This window comes from Brachycentrus maculatus, unplaced genomic scaffold (genome assembly GCF_059751285.1).
Source record: "Brachycentrus maculatus isolate JH-2025_06_01 unplaced genomic scaffold, ASM5975128v1 h1tg000144l, whole genome shotgun sequence".
Lineage (NCBI taxonomy): Eukaryota > Metazoa > Arthropoda > Insecta > Trichoptera > Brachycentridae > Brachycentrus > Brachycentrus maculatus.
In genome coordinates, this window is record NW_028280897.1 from 2,732,001 (window position 1) to 2,754,183 (window position 22,183).

Sequence of the window (22,183 nt, forward strand, 5' to 3'; positions counted from 1 at the left end):
AATATTTTGAGTGTGTCAAAAACTTGTTCACAAAATCTGGATTATCTCCAATTACAGGAGTTATTTTTTTTATACTATTTTCTTATCATCTCACCAGTAGATATTTTTAGTGAATTTCTAGTGATTCAAGAACAATGTTTTAAAATTGGTTCATATATATAGACCTTCTAAGAATTTGAATAGTTTGGTTGTCAATAATGGGTAGAATTGGTGAAAGTTACACGTATGTAAAGTGATAACTTAAACCAGCCTATAACTTAAGTAATAGATAACTTAAGTCAGTATATATGTATATATAACTTAAGTAATAGATAACTTAAGTCAGCCCCGTAAATGCCCAGACTTCCATATTCTTCTTCATCTTTGATGAGTTGTCCAAAAATAATACGAAATAAATTTGTTCTGAAATTCAGCTCTCATGGTTGTAAAACGGTATACATTTATTTTAGAGACATCAATTCAGCATTTAATGGTGAAGATAAAGCGATATCCATTTTTTTCAGAAAGAGTTGTCAGATTTGATAAAGCCACGGACTGTGTCACCTGAAAATGTCTTACTTATCGCGGACCTGCGTATTCGGAATTATCAATAAAGATATAGCCAATTGAATAGCGGGCAACTTGGTGCTGATAAGCCGTCACAGTCAGTTGGGTGTTGTGTTGTGAGGGATACGCATACTACGAGACGTGACGTCATCGCCACCATGACCATCGAAAGGGTCGGGGTGCTAAAGCACATGAGGATGTGCGTCCTGTTCGCTGGTACCCTTGCTTGCGTAAGAAATACTACATTTTATCTAATTTTTTGAACTTTTGGTCGTTGTTGATATCTCAAGTCTGGGCCTAATATCCTATAAATGGGTCAAATATCCTATAAATATGGCTTATGATCGTCATATTTTACACGCGTGTAACATTAACCAACTGTACCCATCACTGCAAGATCCGGACTTTACCGAGGATGCGTCAAAACTTCCCAACCAAGTTCCGTCAATTTGTTCCGAGTCATCAAAGACGTATGTGGCCCTTGCATTGTCATGATGGAACACAACTCCCATTCCTGTTGGCCAATTCTGGATTGCTTCGTTCAAACGGCCGAGTTGTGCACAATAGTGGACCAAATTGATAGTTTTGCCAGATTTCTTTTCCAATCCCACCAAACACATAACACATAACCTTGTTTACCGACAATACAGGCTTTGAAATCGTTTGTATAGGGTCATCAGCCTTTGCCCATGATCGTTTGCTTAAGATATTCTGGTATTTCATCTACTTTTTATCACTTGTAATGATTTGCTTAATAAAATGGTTCGATTTCGTTGCGTGTCAGCAGCATTTCACTGATGGTAATTCGGTCAATCAAATTGTTTGCATTAATTCATGTTGCACCCGAAAATTGAGCTTAATTTTATAGCCTGCTCTTTTAAAATGATTTCAATCTGTTATGTGGTTTATGTTTAGGTTGATCTTGCTTGTCGGTCTTGCTCCACCAGTTGCGAAATTTCACCGACTTTTTCAGTGACTTCGACCGGAGCGAAGTGCATCTCTAACAATGAATTTTCCGGAACAGAATCGAGCAACCAACTTCTGAGTCCTTCTTTTACTCACAACATTCTCACCGCACACTTCACAAAACTTTCGGCATGTTTTTGCAACGTTTTACCTTTTTATATTAAAAAAGGCATCACATGGTGAATTTCATAAAATATTTCCCTTATTTTCAAATCAATAAAACTTTTTACGCGAGCAACAAATTAGAAAATTAAAAAGATAAAAAATGTAAACTGAAATATTACCTTTAAAGCAAAGGTTTGTTTGAGAAAATTGGGTGAGTTTTTCCCGATATATGGGTATCAACACCATCTAGTGGCAAAAAAGACTTTTTACAGGACCTATTATAAATACACAACACTTGTATGAGACCACTTTTAAGTTTATTAAATATTCCACTCACTTTTTCCCTACCCACTTTTATTAATACCAATGTTATTTTTTGCTAGTTTGTTTGTATTTTCACCTGTTGATGAGGTCGGTCACCTAGTCGTATTTACATTTGATTATACAAGTATTTGATTTTTTTATTTAAGATATCGTGTTATTCCACAAAATCATTGCCAAATTAATAAATAATAAAATCATCTAGATAATGTCAGAAATATATTTTTTTTTAAATATGTCCAGTATAATTAATATCCTAGAGCTATGTGAACGGAATAATTTCTTCATTGATAGCCCGTCACAATGGATCTATGCAGAGGTTAAAAAACAAGCATCAAACAACATACCCAGATTTTTATAATCTTCTTCATCTATGTTGAGATGTTGAAATGTAAAAATAACTCCTAAGCGGAGAGACCCAGATTTATGAACAAAGATTTGGACACCTCAAAAATGTTTTGAATAAAATAACTGTAAATTATAAGCTTCATAAAATTTTTAAATCATGTTTCAGGCGTCTTCCAGTAGTAGCGTAGTTGTCGATCGCAGGTAAAATGGTGAATGTTACACGTGTGTAAACTGATCACTTAAGTCAGTCTATGAGAAATCGTGAACCCTGTAAATACCCAGACTTCCATATATTATATTGAGATGTCAAAATGTATAAATGTCAAGTTTGTGGGAAAATTGAAGAAAATTACTGCCATATAAGAAAAAAAATAGAGAAGAAATACGTAGAAAAACGCTTTCAAATTTTCATTTTTCAAATTTTTTGCTTGTTCAAATTTCTGTACATTTTACACGATTAATGGTAAACGAATCTATTAAGCAAAGATTCAATAATGTAACCGATCAATATTATAACATAATATTGATCGGTTACATTATTATAACTGTCTGATTTGTAGGTACCTTAAAATACTAATTACCATGCATTGCTGATAACAGCTGTATGTAGGTGACTGTGTGACGTCGCGCTCTTTGAATCTACTATGCCTCGTATATTTTACTATATTGTACAGAAATTTATATAAAAAAAAACGATTCCCAAGATTATGATCATAGATCGATTTAAGAAGCTAGGTGATCTCGGAAACTCGCTCGAAGGTTTAGAGATAGTGAACGAGTTTCAGTTCCTTCTAAATAATTTGTCTCATAGTTCAGCTATCATAAACCTATCATTTTCTAAAATTAATAAATAATAGATTTTTTTATGAAATTAAGAGAGATTTTCTCAGTTAATTGCTACATTTTCTTGGTTTAAAGTTTATATCAAAAATTTATGATGATCCATATTACAACCAAATCAGGCACACAGATCTCCAAATGTAAAAATAACTCCAGATTTTTTAAAAAAATTTTAATCTCCAAATTGGAGATAATCCAGATTTTTGAACGAGAATTTAGACACACTCAAAATGTTGTAAAACCCAGATTTGTGAACAAGTATTGGGACAAACTAAAAATGTTGTGAATTATATTAAAAGACCACTTTTATATAAACAGACTAGTTTCAAGAACTACTCACATCATCGAGAAAATACCAAATCTCACGCGTTCAATGAAAACATCTGCGATTCAAGAAACTTGCCTTTACATTAACAAACTCAAAAGTAATTATATATTTATTATACGTAATTACTTTTTAAAAATCAAATTTTTGAATATACCACTTTAATGAGTTTTATTTATATTTGCGACTTGTTTCGAAAATTTACAGATATTTTTGAATTAGAGAAAATCGCCGTGGACTAACAAGTAATTATTATTAGGAATTTGCAAATCATATCATGGAAACTAACCACACATTTGACTCTCAGACACTTAAACTATTACACTTTGTTACAAATAAAGGTCAAGTCATAAATAATTTAGAAAATTTAGAAATACCTAAAAATATAAATCCAGATTAAACGTTAATTAATAATGTACTGTTTCAAAATACGTCACCATTATTATGAATGTTTTTTTTACAAAAAATTTTCTCTTAACCCCCCCCCTTCCCTATATTAATTAACCTATATATACCCCTAGATATATTTTTTGTTCGTTAGTTTTAATTTTAGCCAGAAGATGAAAACATCTGTAAGTTTTCAAAACTAGTCGTATATATATATATATATAAAAAAAAACTCATTAAAGTGGTATATTCAAGTGTTTAATTTTTATAAAATAATCAACATGTCATTCCACAAAGTTAATAAATATTTTACGTAATTAGTAAGTGTTTTATTTTTATGGTTCAACCAAAAAATTACATTGTTTTTTTCTTATTTTTTTACAGTTACAAGCAGTTTTATGGATTATTCTGACTATGATGGCAGTTATCATGTATAGTGATTGCATAACAGAGATCCCAAAATTTGACGATCTTTTCGGAGCACTATTGAAGACGATATATTTCACCGGTAAAATCGATTGATACTACTTTGTTATTTTTTTTTATTGTACTTTTTTTCAACATTCTTCTTGCGATAGCAGGTGAAAAAATATTATGAATGGATCCATAAAATTCTCAATTATTTATTTATTATTATTTATTTATTTATTTTTATTTATTTTTTATTCCAAAAGATATCACATACACAAGTCAAATTTATAATATTCAAGATGAGTAATTTCCATTTTTCATTTTGGAACATGGGATTAAGGTTAACAAGACTGAAACATAAATAAGAAAGTAAAAAAAAGATAAAAACTTAAATAAAACTAACACAGCGTAAAATATAAAATATAAAACAATAAACGTGCATAGTAAATGGTCATATAAAAAATAAGGTAAAATACATGTTTAAAGGATAAAATATAAATAAGTGAGAGAATATAACTAATCAGTAACAAAAATATCTTTCCATAAGGTATTTTTTCAGTTCATTCATTTTGGATCACTGACTGGGTTCTATTTTATACATGTCAGACGGGTGGGGTGGTTTATTTGGGTATAGGCAATATATTGCAAGGACCTTGCTCCAAATTAGTTGTTAGTTGTGTTTATTGGTTCCACATGTATCTTATTATGTCCTTGTGTATAACGATGATGAATTCACCGTTCACTTTGTGTAATTCCGCTTTAATAAACACTAATTCGTGACTACCTGTATTGGAATAATCATTCCATCATCAAGTCCACTATTTAAAACATTCCTTTACTCTTTTAAAATTTTACTTTTGTACAAATGTCGGACTGTAATAATTTTATTTTAATGAACTGTCATCAGTTATAATAATAATCATTCCATCATTGGAATGATTATTCTGAAACCAGTTGTCACAAATTAGTATTTATTAAAGTTGTATTTCACTAAGTGAACGATGAATTATATTACCATATTATAAAGGACTGTATTATATTACCATACCACAAAGTCAACAATGCTTTTAATTTACAAAATGTCTCTGTTAAAAGCGGTTCCATGTTGCTGTGAGTGTTTTTAAACTTTATTTGTAGCATTGTATTAATTGTGCGATAAATGGTTTATTACAGAAGCAACTGCAGCAATTAATGGATATGTGAATTAACAACGTCATATATCAAAAAACCTGATTTATCAGGAGATCGTTTTTAAAATTTTTAAATATAGTAAAACGGATTAAAAATAAATATCAAGCTACTTATTGAACGTTTTACTGTGCAACAGATCTTTTTAGGTAAAACCTGAAGGTTTTTCACCATTTAAAAAATATTTATTATATTTAAAAATATCATTAAACAATACCTTTTCTTCTAAATGCAAAAACAACACTTTCTGCCCTGTAGCAGGTAAATATTAAGTTACAAATATGCCTCTTTTGCTGGGATATAGAACATTTTCTGGGCATTCCGAAAACATGCACAACTGAAAATTAACGATTTTTGATTTATGACGTTCTTGAAAAGAGTGAGCGATATATATAAATATACATATGTATATATATATATATATATATATATATATATATATATATATATATATATATATATACATATATATATATTTATATATATATATATATATATATATATATACATATATATATATATATATATATATATATATATATATATATATATATATATATATATATATATATATATATATATATATATTAGCCATAGTAGTCAACAATAATTAATCATTTCGTACTCATAAGATTCTTAACTTAATAATATCCAAGTGTGTAATTCTTATTTAAAATAAACATTCAGTTTTTTTATCTTATCAGTAGATAAAATTAATTGTTATTTATCCGAAGACATAAAATATGTTACTTATTATCAGAAAACATAACGACAGATTTATGAAACTAAAACTGCTAATATATCGAAGAAAAAAATAAAAAAATAAAAAAAAAAATTAAATAAAATGAAAATATATATCGAAGCACTTAAAAAATATCAATCGTCTCTCAGCTTCTTATGAAACATCTATCGTTCTTCTGAGCATCCCAGGGCTTACGACCTGGCATTTGGCTGGCTTAAGCGATCACTTTATATACTTGTGTAACGTCCACCATTCTGCCCTTTATTGATCATTCATATTGCGTTTATTCTTCAAACCTTCATATTGTATGTATGTTATATCCAATAGTCAATATTTATATTGCCTCGTTTATGCAGTGGCGTACATTCCATGTGGGCATATGCGCAGTGCCTACTTTACTTGTAAAAAAATATGGAAAAATGTGCGTTTAACAGACATATTTTTAATATAAAGCTAAGGTTTATTGTGTTTTTTGTAACTTTAACAGTCTAAATCAATTACTTATAATAAATTATAAATTTAAGCATCTAAGCAAAGAGACATGTTTGAAAAATAGGTTAGTTGTCTTTTTGTAATTTTAAAAGTCGCAATCACCATTAAATTTTTTTTTTTAATATTTCTATTAAAATGCGGTTTTCTTATTTTTAACCCTCGATTAAAAACTCCATTGCGTTTATTCCACTGCGTATATCGCTCACTCCTTTCAAGAACGCCATAAATTGAAAAACGTGATTTTTCAGGAGAACGTTTTTAAAGTTTAATAATATAATACAATTTATTAAAAATAAATATCAAGCCACCTGTTGAACTTTTTACTGTGCAACAGATCTTTTTAGGTTAAACCTGAAGATTTTTTCTCCATTTGAAAAATAACTAGTATATTTAAAAAAAATAAACAATACCTTTTCTTCAAAAGGCAAAAATAACACTTTCTGTCCTGTAGCGGGTAAATATTAAGCTAAAAATATGCCGCTTTTGTTGCGATATAGTACATTTTCTGGGCATTCCGAAAACATACACAACAGAAAATTGACGATTTTTGATTTATGATGTTCTTGAAAGGAGTGAGCGATATGTATTCTTTGTTTTGTTATTGATGGTGTAAAACATACATGATATTGTTAGCTGATTTAAAACAAATCCGTTTCAAAAAAGTTTTACTTGGTATATACCACTAATTTATTAAATCTATTGTGACGCGTGTTTCCATGCATTCCGCATAATTTTCAAACACCACATGTAATTTACGGTATTTAAAAATTATGCGAAATGCACTGAAACACGTGTCACGATAGATTTTAAGAATTAGTGGTATTTACCAAGTAAATCTTAAAATTAAAATGGATAGATATTACCACAAAGTGACTGCCGAATTAATTAATACTAATTTTGTATATGAATACATACATTTATCTATCGTGTCTTATCTTATCTTTGAATAATTAGAATACAATTCAATTATCATTTTACTAGTATTTTACCCGGCTTCGCCCGTGATTTCACTTTCAGTACCATTTTATGGCAACCATCTAATAATATATTTATTTTAAATTCCGAATTTTGGTTTTGTTAAAACTTTACCAAAAAGAGAAATGGCTTATAAGGCATTTGGATATAAATAAGTAAAGCCAAGATCTGGAAAGTTAAAATGAGAACGCATTCGTCCGCACTGATGGCTAGACGTGAATCCACGATCATTTTTTTTTTAAATACACATTTGATTTTTTTTTTTTATAAATATGTTTATTGAAAAAATAATTCCATTTGTTTGTTTGACTGTTACTTGTGACAATTATCAATTTTTAATATATCAGTATTTAAAAAATCATACTTGGTAAATTACATAACATCATTGTATTTTGTAGTTATTTACCAAGTTAAAATTAAATTAAAAATGGATAGATATTACTGCAATATGAATGCAATCAATTAATGAAATTATATTTACCAATTATTTTTTATTCACAAGATTTTAGTTTAAAATCATCTGTTGTTAAGAAAACTTCTCTCCTGAAACTAACTATTCTGAAAATTGTAGTAATTTGAACATAGTAGAAATTAAAAAAACTTAAGCTAATTTCATTAATTGATTGGTACTTTGTGGTCTACATTTATCTTTATTTTCATTTAAGTTTTACGTGGTTAATACCACTATTTCTGAAAATCTATTGTGTTTGAAAATGATGCATCGAAACACGTGTCACAATAGATTTTTAGAAATACATAGTGGTATTTACCAAATAAATCTTTAATTAATATTTACTGTATTAAACCGTATGTAATTCTGATATCAAATATAGTATTAATATACCCAAATTGGGAAGAATTTCAGAATTTATGTATGACCGTTACTAATGTTTGTTTTAGACAATGCCTGCTTCGACACTCCAACAATTTCTGAGATCTTGGGACTCACAAATTCTTATCAGATTCTGGTTTGGTCTGGAATATACCTTGGGATATCCATATTCTGGTTGATTTCTTCCGTTCTACTGATAGTTTGTAAGTAAAAAACACATTTTATATTCAGGCAAGGTAGAATAATGGACGATTTTTAAAGGAATTTGAAAGCTCCACACACATTCCCGGGTCCGGTATAGAAACTTTTAGTTTCTATTCTACCCATCCAGGAAAAGAAGTTCAGGCGTTCTATGATTTTGCCGCACTAAGAGGTCGACTCCATTCAGTCTTCTTTCATTCTTCTTTTGCCAACTCCATGCTTCACTTTGATGCATTAATGTTGCAAAAAATTGTGGAGTTTGGTTGTCAATCATGGGTATAATGGTGAATTAACCAGCCTATGACAGATCACAAATTCAGACTTCCATATTCTTCATCATAAATGTTGAGATGAAAAAATGTGAAAATCGGTCCTAATTGGAGACATTAAGATTTTTTTCTTTCCCCTACCATTACCGCACCCAATGGTGCAAAGAGCACTGCATCGTTTTGACGCAGTGTTACTTACCCGAAGACAAGGTGATCACTCATGTGCTTCAGGGTAATATTAAGTAAATATTAGAGTGTAAAATCACTTACATTTATTATCATCCCCCCTCCTGGGAATAAACCTGGGACCTCCAGCACTGTAGCTAAACACGCTAACTATAACACCACAGAGGCGGATGAAGTAAGTTTACTCACTTGAAATTTTTGGACCACTCAAAATTTTGTCATACAAATGTTTTTTTCCATTTCAGTTGTGACCTGGGAGCGCGTGACGACTTGTTCTGCCTTCATATATGTATGGAGCCTCTATACCTTAGCTATGAGTATAGTGGATATTGCTCTAGGCTCCATAATGGGAAGAGATATGCAACTAGTGTCGGAACAGGCTTCTGTGAGTACACTCGTTATAACATGACACTAAACTATGTAGTATCGGAATTCGCTTCTGTGAGTACACTCGTTATAAAATGACACTAAACTATGTAGTATTGGAATTCGCTTCTGTGACTACACTCGTTATAAAATGACACTAAACTATGTAGTATTGGAATTCGATTTGTGAGTACACTCGTTATAAAATGACACTAAACTATGTAGTATTGGAATTCGCTTCTGTGAGTACACTCGTTATAAAATGACACTAAACTATGTAGTATTGGAATTTGATTCTGTGAGTACACTCGTTATAAAATGATACCATGTATCAACTGCCGAAGAGAATTATCAATATATATTACACTTAGAGCTCATAGTGTAACAGAAAAATACGTCCTTGGATTCGTTTTGAACTGACCTTATGACTTGCATTTAATAACAGTGTCACTTCTGCAATTTTTGACGTTCCTTGGATATGAGTCTCTGTAAACCACGGACATCATTTTAAAATTATATCAATTTTTTTTAACATTCAAAACCCAACTTTATCCATACTTGTTATATTTACATATATGCCGGAGGTGTCCGCCTCCGCAGTGTAATGGTCAGTCCGCACGACTACCGTACTGGAGGTCCCGGGTTCGATTCCCAGGGGGGGTCAAATAAATATAAGTGATTTTTCCACTCTTAAATTTATTCAATATTACCTTCGACTGGTACCGGAAGCGGAGGGCTGATCACCTTTCCTTCATGTGTTAACAATCAACATAACACTGCGTTTATATGATGCAGTGCCCTATGCACCATTGGGGTGCGGATAAGGGTTTGAATTAATGAATGAATTTCTTATATATACCAATAATAAAAATATATCCTGATTGGGATAGTGTAATAAGATTAAAAATTAACATAGGGTTAATATGGTATAATGCCTATAGAACAGAGAATTAATATTACAGAAGACGTGAATACGCAAGTGAGGCACAACGAAAACTTAAATTTCCATTAAGTTGGGGGTATATTAAGATCGGTGCTACTGTTAATCTTGGCCGTAGACTATTTAACAAACCAGGAAATGATGCTGCTAACGGGAGAACTCATATTGTTTTGTGTTCCGTAGGGCTTGATCAACGACATGTACTTATTGCATTTGGTAAAGTTGTGTTCGGGAATTATGATGACAGTGGTACTCCGAGGATTCCTCTTGTGGATCGTCAACGTGTCGGCTGCCGTGTACCTCTTCCTATGCGTCGTGGCCATCAACAAAGGCCTCTCTAATGGAAAGGTAATATAACTAACTTCCTTTTCTTGGTGAAGGCCTTGTGGCCTGTTTTTGGGAGCGATTAGTGTCCTGCTTTGTCGATTCTCAGCTGACAATCCATCTCTTGTGTGTCTACCCGGGAGTCGTCTAGCTTGGAGTTGGCCGTGCAATGCAATGTGGGGGTATTTGAATGGTTCCATTCTCCTCACATGCGCAAATTATTATCTTCTTCCTTGCCTTCTCCACCAAACCACAACTTCGATCTTGCAAATTTCTCTTATCAATTGTTCTGTCTCGCAGACTCTTTCCATAGATTCTTCATTTTTGACACTCTTAGGGCGTTTTTTTCAATGTCACAACTAATTTTCGTTTTACTTTTCAGACAGATGACAATTCGTATCTAAATAATAACACCATGGCCAGAGGAGGACCAATAGGCGCTTTTGATATGTAAGTGTTAACTATGTTCAAGAATCGTATAACCAAAAAGAACATAAAAAACAAATCTAAAACAACATGTATTTTGGTCAAACGAACTTTGATTATTATGCAATCAAATTGTACAACCCAATTCCATCACCCATAAAGTCATTAGAAATTTTAATAAAATATAAAAGAGCTTTTCATAAATTCTTTTCATATTCTGGAGGTCCCGGGTTCGATTCCCAAGGGGGGTAAAATAAATATAAGTGATTTTTTTACTGTAATATTTATTCAATATTATTACCCTGGATTGGTACCTGAAGCGGAGGGCTGATCACCTTTCCTTCATGTGTAAACGATCAAGATAACACTGCGTTTATATGACGCAGTGCCCTATGCATCATTGGGGTGCGGATAAGGGTTTTATTATTTCATAAATGGATAATGGAAGTGGGTATGTCTGAAATAGATCACATCATTCGGCTAATTCGTAAATCGTAGTTGTACAGGAGAAAGTGACTAACTACCAAAACGTAAAATGTTCAGGACGGCCATTTAAGTCACTTTTGCTTGGCAAGAAAATAAACATGAAAGCAGTTAGTCATTTTTACCAAGTCAATATATTATACTTCCAAGTTTAAAATCCTTTGGGGAAGGTAGTAAGATATCAAATAGTCAATGATCACGTTTTTGTAAAAAATGCACTTGGTCACTTTCTCCTGTATGACTACGATATGATTGCATGTCATAAATAATTTTCTTTCGCAACATTTTTTGGGTGTGTTCAAATCCTTGTTCACAAATCTGAGTTTTAAAAACTGAATGTTCAAATAATTTCTAAGCGAATTAAAATAATCTGGTCAAATTTTAAACTGCGTAAAAATTTGATAAAAATCATGATTTCAGGCGTATCTCAGTAAGTAAAATAATTCATATAGGTAGAGTAGTAGTGATAATAGTTGTAAAATCGTCCATTTAGTCGAAGATGGTGTAATATTCAATGTGTACACATAGTCCAGGAGAGAACTAAAGTTTTCTGATGACACAGTACCGCGGAGCAGAGGTCGAACCAGTGGCTGGCTGGTGCAGGAAGCATGGAGCGTCCTCAGATTAGGCATCCCAGGCCTTACGGCCAGCAGTTCAGCAGTTCCGGGGACAACCCTGCCTTCGCCAACTCCACAAACAATATTCACTCCTACAGGTAAAATCCTAATGCTTTCTGTGCCATATTGTTTCGCGGTATGATCGATAATCCTGAAATTATCCGCAGCATTAGTCTGTATGTTCCCGACAGTTACCTAAGCCAGCGTCAGCATAGATTGTTTCCCATTCCTTTATACAGGACCAACCGGCCGATGGTTATGTCTGTAGGAAGAGCTACCGCTATGATCGAAATTGATATATTCCATGTGTCTCAAGGGGTATTCCGAACAGAGATTCTACTACATCTTTAACGAGAGTGTTCTTGCTTACATTCGAATTTTTGTTAATGTACATATCGCTCACTCCTTTTAACACCGTCATAAATCAAAAATCGTCAATTTTCAGTTGTTCATGTTTTCAGAATGCCCAGAAAATGTACAATATTTAAGTAGACTTTTGACTAGCAAAGTGTACTTACTGCGTTTACTAGAATTGCAATCTTAGAATTTAGCTGTATTTTAAAGAATTTTTACTAACCAGGTTATAGGGGTAAAAATGCAAAAAAACTTTTTTTTAAATATCTCTTACTGTGTTTTAAGATTAGACAGCCGAAATGACTCTAGTGAAAATTCTAGTGATTCTTAAACAATGTGTAGAAATTAGGTCATATATAAAGAACTTCCAAGAATTTGAGTAGTGTGGTTTTCAATCATGGGTAGAATCGGTTAATGTTATATGTTTGTAAAGTGATCACTTAAACCAGCCTATGACAGCCCTGTAAACGCCCAGACCTCCATATTCTTCTGCATCTATGTTGAGATGTCAAAAATACTCTGTTTATACAATATTGACGATGTAGTACCTCATCTGTTCATATAAAGCGTCTGACGTGTACATATACAACGCAAAAAATATATGTGCTTATTATACCCAGCAGGAACCCCGCGCCGCCGGCGCCCTCGCCGAAGGTGATGCCCTGGGAGCGGGCGGCCAAGCGGGAGCCCTACACGCCCAGCCCGGACTACAGCCCTCCGCCTGCCCGAGCGAACAGATCAGCCTTGAAGCCCGTACCCGCGCCACAGCCTCCGGGACAGTACTCCAACCTGTACGGGAGATAGAACGCCCGAGCTTAGCTAGAAACTAAATAGAAACTTAACTTTAAGAAACGTCTGAGGCATTACTATCTGTGGAGGTCGTCACCAAAAAGTTACATTTCCAATATAAGATTTAAGTTTTGTACTGGCATTTCTTGGTGAAACTGCATTTTATAGAATAAAATAACAACCATGTAATTTTTTCAACATGAATTTTATTTGACCAGCAATCTGACTGGTGTGAGAAAACCATGGTTTTCAACTCCTGCCTAGTTGTGTATATATGTAACATAGAATTTTGTCTAGCCTCACACCAGTCTGATAACGACGAAACCCCGTTGCTGATCAAATAAAATTCATATAGAAAAAAATACATAAGTAGTTGTTATTTTATTATTTTTCTATATAAATAAAAGTTGCGACAAAACGTGACCAATCCTGTGTTAAACCAATATGAAATCATTGAATCGCACCAAAACGTAAGAATTTTACAAGCTAGAATTCTTGATAACTTAAAATCATTGTTAATGAAAATGTAACGTTTTGGTGAGGACCTCCACATCTATCATTAGAATCCGAACTGTCTATCAAACCTCATCCCTTAGTTTTTACCCCTACCTCCTTCCTTAAACTCCCATTTTCCTTTGTCTTCTTATTATAATCAATTTATAATTTATGTTTTTTTTATGTTCAAGTAATATCTACCCTGTCATTGCAAACAGCATGGTATCAAACGTTTTGACCAATATCACTAGTCTGTTTTTCGTTGGTTGGAAGATATTGCTTTTTAGCAATAAGCCCGCCAATGTACTTGTTTCTTTTCTGTTCATGAAATTTAAATAAATATTTTAATACTGTTTAAAGAATATGGTACACAGACCGGAGTCTCTGCGCAGATTCCACAAGAAGCGAATCAAGTCAAAAATGTATTATTATTAATAGTAAATAAATTATATCAAAACAAATACTCCAAAGTACTTTCTTTATTTATTTCTGCTCAATAAAAAAGCTTCTTCTATCTCACCATAGACGTCTCTAATAAAATTCTAGCGATTCAAGCACTATGTTTCGAATTTGAACCATATATGACTATATATAGAAGTTCCAAGAATTTGATTAGTGTGGTTGTCAACCATGGGTAGAATTGATGTATTTACAACATTTTGAGTGTGTCCAAATACTTGTTCACAAATATGGATTATCTACAATTAAAGGAGTTGTTATTTATATTATTTTTTGACATCTCAACATAGATGAAGAAGAATATGGAAGTCAGGGCATTGACGAGGCTTACGTATCATGTATGTGATTATAATCCCAGATTCGGACTTCACATGCAAATATAAGAGTTTATGCTCAGTAAAAAAAAGCTTCTTCGTTTCACCAATAGATGTAACTAGTGAAAATTGCAGTGATTCTTGAACAATGTTTTTAAAATTGGATCATATATACATATTTATAGAACGTCCAAGAATTTGAGTAGTAAGGTTGTTAATCATGGGTAGAATTGGTGAATGTTACACGTGCGTAAAGTGATCACTTAAACCAGCTTATGACGGTAGTTAACCCCGTAAATGCCCAGACTTCACATTCTCCTTCATCTACATATGTTGAGATGTCAAAGATAATATTTTTAGTAAATAAGTTGGAGAAACACATCACAGTAATTTAGAGTACTTTATTTATTGATAAAAACTAACTAACTAACTATCACGCCGCTTCCCCGCAGGGGTAGGTAAAGAGAATAGAACGCCACACCACTCTGTCCTTAATATAAACCGATAAATCAACAAGCCAAAGATGTTATGGAGATAAAACCAGAAATCCGTTGTGTACTGCCAGTTGGGCTTTCGCTGATAAAATTGATGTTTTACTAAAGCATTTAAAGGAATATTTCAATTTCGTGAGGGCGCCGTGGCGTAGTTGTGTAGACGCTCGACTGCGAAACTGGCGTCGCCGGTTTGATTCCTGCCAAGTGCAAAATAAATTCAAGGATGATTTATATTCAATGGATATGGTGTTTGTTATGTATTTTCCTTTTTTAAAAGCGTTTTGTGAGCCTAAGCGTCATATAAATATTTATATATATACATATATATATATATATATATATATATATATATATATATATATATATATATATATATATATATATATATATATATATATATATATATATATATATATATATATATATATATATATATATATATATATATATATATATATATATATATATATATATATATATATATATATATATATATATATATATATATATATATATATATATATATATATATATATATATATATATATATATATATATATATATATATATATATATATATATATATATATATATATATATATATATATATATATATATATATATATATATATATATATATATATATATATATATATATATATATATATATATATATATATATATATATATATATTTATATGTATATATTTGTATTAATATTTACAATGAATGAAAGCCCCGGGCTCTGAAATTTAAGGGCCCAAGGCTATTTACGCCCCATTTGACCCCGCGGTCAATCCGGTCCAATATCGGTCATTATAATATCTGTGTGCCCACGCAGGATAAACACGATAATATTTCCCGGTTTGGGGGGTGCATTATTACACTTGCCTACGGGTGAAATAATATATCGAGAGGGTCAAAATTAATATCCCAATTCGACTCCCGTTTATCAAAGCCTTATTTTAATTTTACCAATACTATTTTTTTTTTATTTAATTGAGCAAACTAGACAAGAATATCAAGGATAAACAACCTCTTTTCAACTAGTACCGCACATAAAATAATATATTACTACCATTGCGCCGTTTCTCCTTAGAGGTAGGTAGAGAGGAAGAAACGCCACACTATTATATTCTTACATACACTCTTTTGACATTTCCAGATTTTAGATTCTGATAAATCTGATCGTGTCAAGTCATATTCGGCCGTCCTCGTTCTGTTCTCCCGATCACTTATATAATATATATATATATATATATATATATATATATATATATATATATATATATATATATATATATATGTAATAAAATAACTAGGTACCTACCTATACATTTTATTAAGTACTTACAAAAAGTACCTACATAAAACAGTTCTACCACCAGATGCCGCATGCGTCGCTCAGTAGAAAACAAAAGACTTCCGATAATATTATTAACTGTCAGAATCAGATAGATAGATAGATAGATAGATATAAAAATTATTATAAAGATAAATTAAGAATAAACTTTAATTATAAACTTTAATTACAAAGCAACACATTGTTTATTTTATTATTATACACCCACTTTACATATTATTTACACTTAATTTTCAAAAGGAAAATATTACCACATTATAAAACGACAATTTTGTTAATTGGAAATGGATTATGAAACATTAGATGTATTAAAACAATTACTACAATATGTTCGGAGTGAGAGAGAAAAATTAGAAGATGATCAAAGAAAACGATTAGAAGATAATCAAAGAAGACGTGGAAATTTAAGAACTAGTGATAAAATTAAAAATAAAAATCATGTGAAAAAAATTTCTACAAAATATAAAATAAAATATACTCCAGAAAAGAAGAATTTCGAAGCAGATTGTGTGAGCAGGAATCCAGTATTAGAATCGAAGGAAAATGCAAATGAACAATTAAAAGTTGTAAATTTGGTTAAATTAGAAGATATTTTAAAAGATCAGAATAAAAATGAAGACATACAAATAACACAGAAACAGTGCTTGAAAGATGAAAATAAAAATAAAGTAGAAAAAACTTCTACGAAAGATAAAATAAAATATACTCCAGGAAAGAAGAATTTAGAAGTAGATTGTCTAAGCAGGAATCCAGTATTAAAATCGAATGAAAATGCAGATGAACAGTTAAAAGTTGTAAATTTGGTTAAATTAGAAGATAATTTAAAAGATGAGAATAAAAATAAAGACATACTAATAACACAGAAACAGTGCTTGAAAAATAAAAATAAAGTAGAAAAAACTTCTACGAAAGATAAAATAAAATATTCTCCAGGAAAGAAGAATTTAGAAGTAGATTGTCTAAGCAGGAATCCAGTATTAAATTCGAATGAAAATGCAGATGAACAATTAAAAGTTGTAAATTTGGTTATATTAGAAGATACTTTAAGAGATCTGAATAAAAATGAAGGAATTCAAAAGAAAAAAACAAATGGATTGAAAAAAACTGTGTCTACTTTAAAAGGGTCAAGAAAAAAAAATACAAAAAAAGAAAGAAAGAAAAAAGAACGGAAAAAAAAGAAAGAAAGAAAAAAAAAAACAAGAAAGAAAAAAAAAAGAAAAAAAAAGGAAAAAAAAGAAAGAAAGAAAAAATAAAAAAAAATTAAACTTTATCATATCACTAAACTTATACCAGTCCCTTCACTACAAGAAGATGATCCGGAGGACGAGTGAAAATTTTACTATGAATTTTCATCCCCAAGGGGGGAGATGTAATAAAATAACTAGGTACCTACCTATACATTTTATTAATTACTTACAAAAAGTACCTACATAAAACAGTTCTACCACCAGATGCCGCATGCGTCGCTCAGTAGAAAACAAAAGACTTCCGATAATATTATTAACTGTCAGAATCAGATAGATAGATAGATAGATAGATATAAAAATTATTATAAAGATAAATTAAGAATAAACTTTAATTATAAACTTTAATTACAAAGCAACACATTGTTTATTTTATTATTATACACCCACTTTACATATTATTTACACTTAATTTTCAAAAGGAAAATATTACCACGTTATATATATATATATATATATATATATATATATATATATATATATATATATATATATAACGTGGTAATATTTTCCTTTTGAAAATTAAGTGTAAATAATATGTAAAGTGGGTGTATAATAATAAAATAAACAATGTGTTGCTTTGTAATTAAAGTTTATTCTTAATTTATCTTTATAATAATTTTTATATCTATCTATCTATCTATCTATCTGATTCTGACAGTTAATAATATTATCGGAAGTCTTTTGTTTTATTCTGAGCGACGCATGCGGCATCTGGTGGTAGAACTGTTTTATGTAGGTACTTTTTGTAAGTACTTAATAAAATGTATAGGTAGGTACCTAGTTATTTTATTACATCTCCCCCCTTGGGGATGAAAATTCATAGTAAAATTTTCATAAAAAAACTCCGGATCATCTTCTTGTAGTGAAGGGACTGGTATAAGTTTAGTGATATGATAAAGTTTTTTTTTTTTTTTTTTTTTTCTTTCTTTCTTTTTTTTCCTTCTTTTTTTTCTTGACCCTTTTAAAGTAGACACAGTTTTTTTCAATTCATTTGTTTTTTTCTTTTGAATTCCTTCATTTTTATTCAGATCTCTTAAAGTATCTTCTAATATAACCAAATGTACAACTTTTAATTGTTCATCTGCATTTTCATTCGATTCTAAAACTGGATTCCTGCTTAGACAATCTACTTCTAAATTCTTCTTTCCTGGAGTATATTTTGTTTTATATTTTGTAGTATTTTTTTCTACTTTATTTTTATTTTCATTCTTCAAGCACTGTTTCTGTGTTATTTGTATGTCTTCATTTTTATTCTGATCTTTTAAAATATCTTCTAATTTAACCAAATTAACAACTTTTAATTGTTCATCTGCATTTTCATTCGATTTTAATACTGGATTCCTGCTTAGACAATCTACTTCTAAATTCTTCTTTCCTGGAGTATATTTTATTTTATCTTTCGTAGAAGTTTTTTTAACTTTATTTTTATTTTCATTTTTCAAGCACTGTTTCTGTGTTATTTGTATGTCTTCATTTTTATTCTGATCTTTTAAAATATCTTCTAATTTAACCAAATTTACAACTTTTAATTGTTCATTTGCATTTTCCTTCGATTCTAATACTGGATTCCTGCTCACACAATCTGCTTCGAAATTCTTCTTTTCTGGAGTATATTTTATTTTATATTTTGTAGAAATTTTTTTCACATGATTTTTATTTTTAATTTTATCACTGGTTCTTAAATTTCCACGTCTTCTTTGACTATCTTCTAATCGGTTTCTTTGATCATCTTCTAATTTTTCTCTCTCACTCCGAACATATTGTAGTAATTGTTTTAATACATCTAATGTTTCATAATCCATTTCCAATTAACAAAATTGTCGTTTTATAACGTGGTAATATTTTCCTTTTGAAAATTAAGTGTAAATAATATGTAAAGTGGGTGTATAATAATAAAATAAACAATGTGTTGCTTTGTAATTAAAGTTTATTCTTAATTTATCTTTATAATAATTTTTATATCTATCTATCTATCTATCTATCTGATTCTGACAGTTAATAATATTATCGGAAGTCTTTTGTTTTATTCTGAGCGACGCATGCGGCATCTGGTGGTAGAACTGTTTTATGTAGGTACTTTTTGTAAGTACTTAATAAAATGTATAGGTAGGTACCTAGTTATTTTATTACATATATATATATATATATATATATATATATATATATATATATATATATATATATATATATATATATATATATATATATATATATATATATATATATATATATATATATATATATATATATACAATATTACAAGAAGCTTATCGTATACACGTACCTCATGTGTTTTGACCAAAATTGATAGAAAAAAATAAACACATTTATTGAAAAGAAATTTGGGATTTTTTCATTGATTTTAATATTGTACTCAAATCTCATCGAAGAGTAATTTTGAGTCACTCTATACAAACTACTATGATCGAATCTCACTAGAGCATACCAAATGTTTGCGCAACAATTAATATTGGCAATATGACTCCATTACTGAACTTGGCAGACCGTGAAAATAAAACAGAGCTTTTCTGCTACCATATCTGTTATGTTAAACATTGATGTTAATTATTTAAAAAAAGTGTTGCAACAGATTTTTTAAATAAACGCCATTCGATAATCGATAATTGAACTAGAATTGATAGTGAAGTTCTAGGAAGCATGACGTTTATTATTTACATTTCGTTGCATGATAAAGAAGAATGATAAAACGTAGAGAGAAAGAGGGAGAGAGCTATACATTCCTTTGGTCTTTTCATAAATAACTTCTTCTTCTTCTTTTAGGACTAGGTCCTGTCATTCTCGGGTCGCTCCTGGGAGGTGGAAACCCAGCTATCCTTCCATCGTTTAGGTGGTCTTCCTGGGGGTCTGATCCTGCCTATGCTGCTGTCCGCTGCCACCCTCACCACTCGATCCGATCTCGCTCTTCTCACGTGATCTCTCCAGAAACGTGTTATTTCTCTTCCCCATCGCACAACATCTTCAACATCGCAGATTTTTCTTATATCTAAGTGTCTTACTGCAATGGTTCGTAGAGTCTTCATTTCTGATGTCCTAAGAAGGCTTTTTGTTCTCGTCATAAATAACAAATCCAACAAATCAACAAGAAATCCGAAACTGCGTATAAATGCGTTTTTTGTTCAAGAACGTTTTTATCAAATAATATTAAGGTATAAAATTAATAGTGTCAATTTAATAAAGTTTTGATATAGGAAAATTTCATGCCGAAAATTGGATACTTAAAATTTAAAAAATGTGTTTTATTTCAGACAATATTCATTTATAAAATCAATCGTGTCAATATAAAAAATTTTTTATAAGCAGAATTTTCAGGCCAAAATCAGATTTAAATAAATTTATTTTAAATATATTATTTTATATATTATTGATATATTATTTCAAATAAATTTATTTTAAAATTTATTTTAAATATATTTTTAATTTATTTTAAATATGTTTAGCATTATCGATAAAATTAAGAAAGGTGTGTTATGACGGTTTGGACATGTAGAACGAATGAGTGAGGAAAGAACGGTAAAACAAATTTATGAGGCGAATGTTAGCGGGAAAAGAAGCAGAGGAAGACCGAGAAAAACATGGCGCGATCAGGTTAGGAGTCATACTTATAAGTTAGGAGTCATACTTTTCATAGTCATACTTGAAAGTGGTCAGGTTAGGAGTCGTAACAATCGGCGGGTATGTATGAAGAGATGCATGAACGTGGAAGAGGCGAAGAATGTTTGCAAGGACAGAGTGGTGTGGCGCTCTATTCCCTCTGCCTACCCCTGCGGGGAAGCGGCGTGATGGTTAGTTAGTTAGTTAGTTCAAATAAATTCAGAATTTTAAAACAATTCATATTTAAAAACAAATGTGTCAATATCTGGGGGGTGTTGTCAATAATACTCCCGTTTACCCTACGCTAAAAATTATATACGTAGTTTTTTTTTAGCAAAGTTATATTTTTAAGAAAGGTTGCCATAAAAAAGACGGAAGCCCGCTCCAAATATAAAATATTTCCATTTGGAAATAAACCTGAGTCCTTGTTTATTTTTTTTGTAAACATTTTAGGGCGAGGACAATATGTCATATTTTTTAACGACGTTTTTCTTCGACCATCTGGGTTCTTCATATTAACGCCGGGACGCGGAGTAAAGGGCGCAAGCGACGCTCATGTAGCCTGTAACTGTGTTCCGTTCCGTAAAGATGAACCCGGAAAATTTAAGTATTTTATTCATTTTTATAATCAGCAATTTTCATTATTCACTTCAAGATACTCTCCTTTTTGGTTCTTAATTAATAATGCCTCTTACGCCTCCATCATTCCCTTTTTAAAAACTAACATCACGCTGTTATCCGTTTCTGATATGTTGAGATGTTAAAT

General features: G+C 30.7%; 1 protein-coding gene across 2 annotated transcripts; it reads left to right on the top strand.

The window, feature by feature from the left end:
* Nucleotides 1-672: 672 nt before the first annotated feature.
* Nucleotides 673-14,383, top strand: LOC148308915 (uncharacterized). 2 transcript variants are annotated; one of them, XM_088260948.1, is made up of 8 exons: nt 673-776; nt 4,223-4,346; nt 8,547-8,681; nt 9,380-9,519; nt 10,624-10,788; nt 11,147-11,214; nt 12,236-12,388; nt 13,265-14,383. In XM_088260948.1, exons 1-8 carry the CDS (start codon nt 705-707, stop codon nt 13,446-13,448), a joined length of 1,041 nt encoding a protein of 346 aa, XP_088117074.1. In that variant the 5' UTR covers nt 673-704; the 3' UTR covers nt 13,449-14,383. The 2 variants fall into 2 exon arrangements, with proteins under 2 accessions (XP_088117074.1, XP_088117075.1); XM_088260949.1 differs by having other exon boundaries at nt 13,268-14,383.
* Nucleotides 14,384-22,183: the final 7,800 nt, after the last annotated feature.

Bases quoted from the DNA above. Each gene is read 5' to 3' on its own strand.
- LOC148308915 (XM_088260948.1), top strand. From the start codon at position 705: ATGACCATCGAAAGGGTCGGGGTGCTAAAGCACATGAGGATGTGCGTC. The intron at 8,682-9,379 runs GTAAGTAAAAAA...TTTCCATTTCAG, and splicing joins TTCCGTTCTACTGATAGTTT to TTGTGACCTGGGAGCGCGTG. The intron at 9,520-10,623 runs GTGAGTACACTC...TGTGTTCCGTAG, and splicing joins TAGTGTCGGAACAGGCTTCT to GGCTTGATCAACGACATGTA.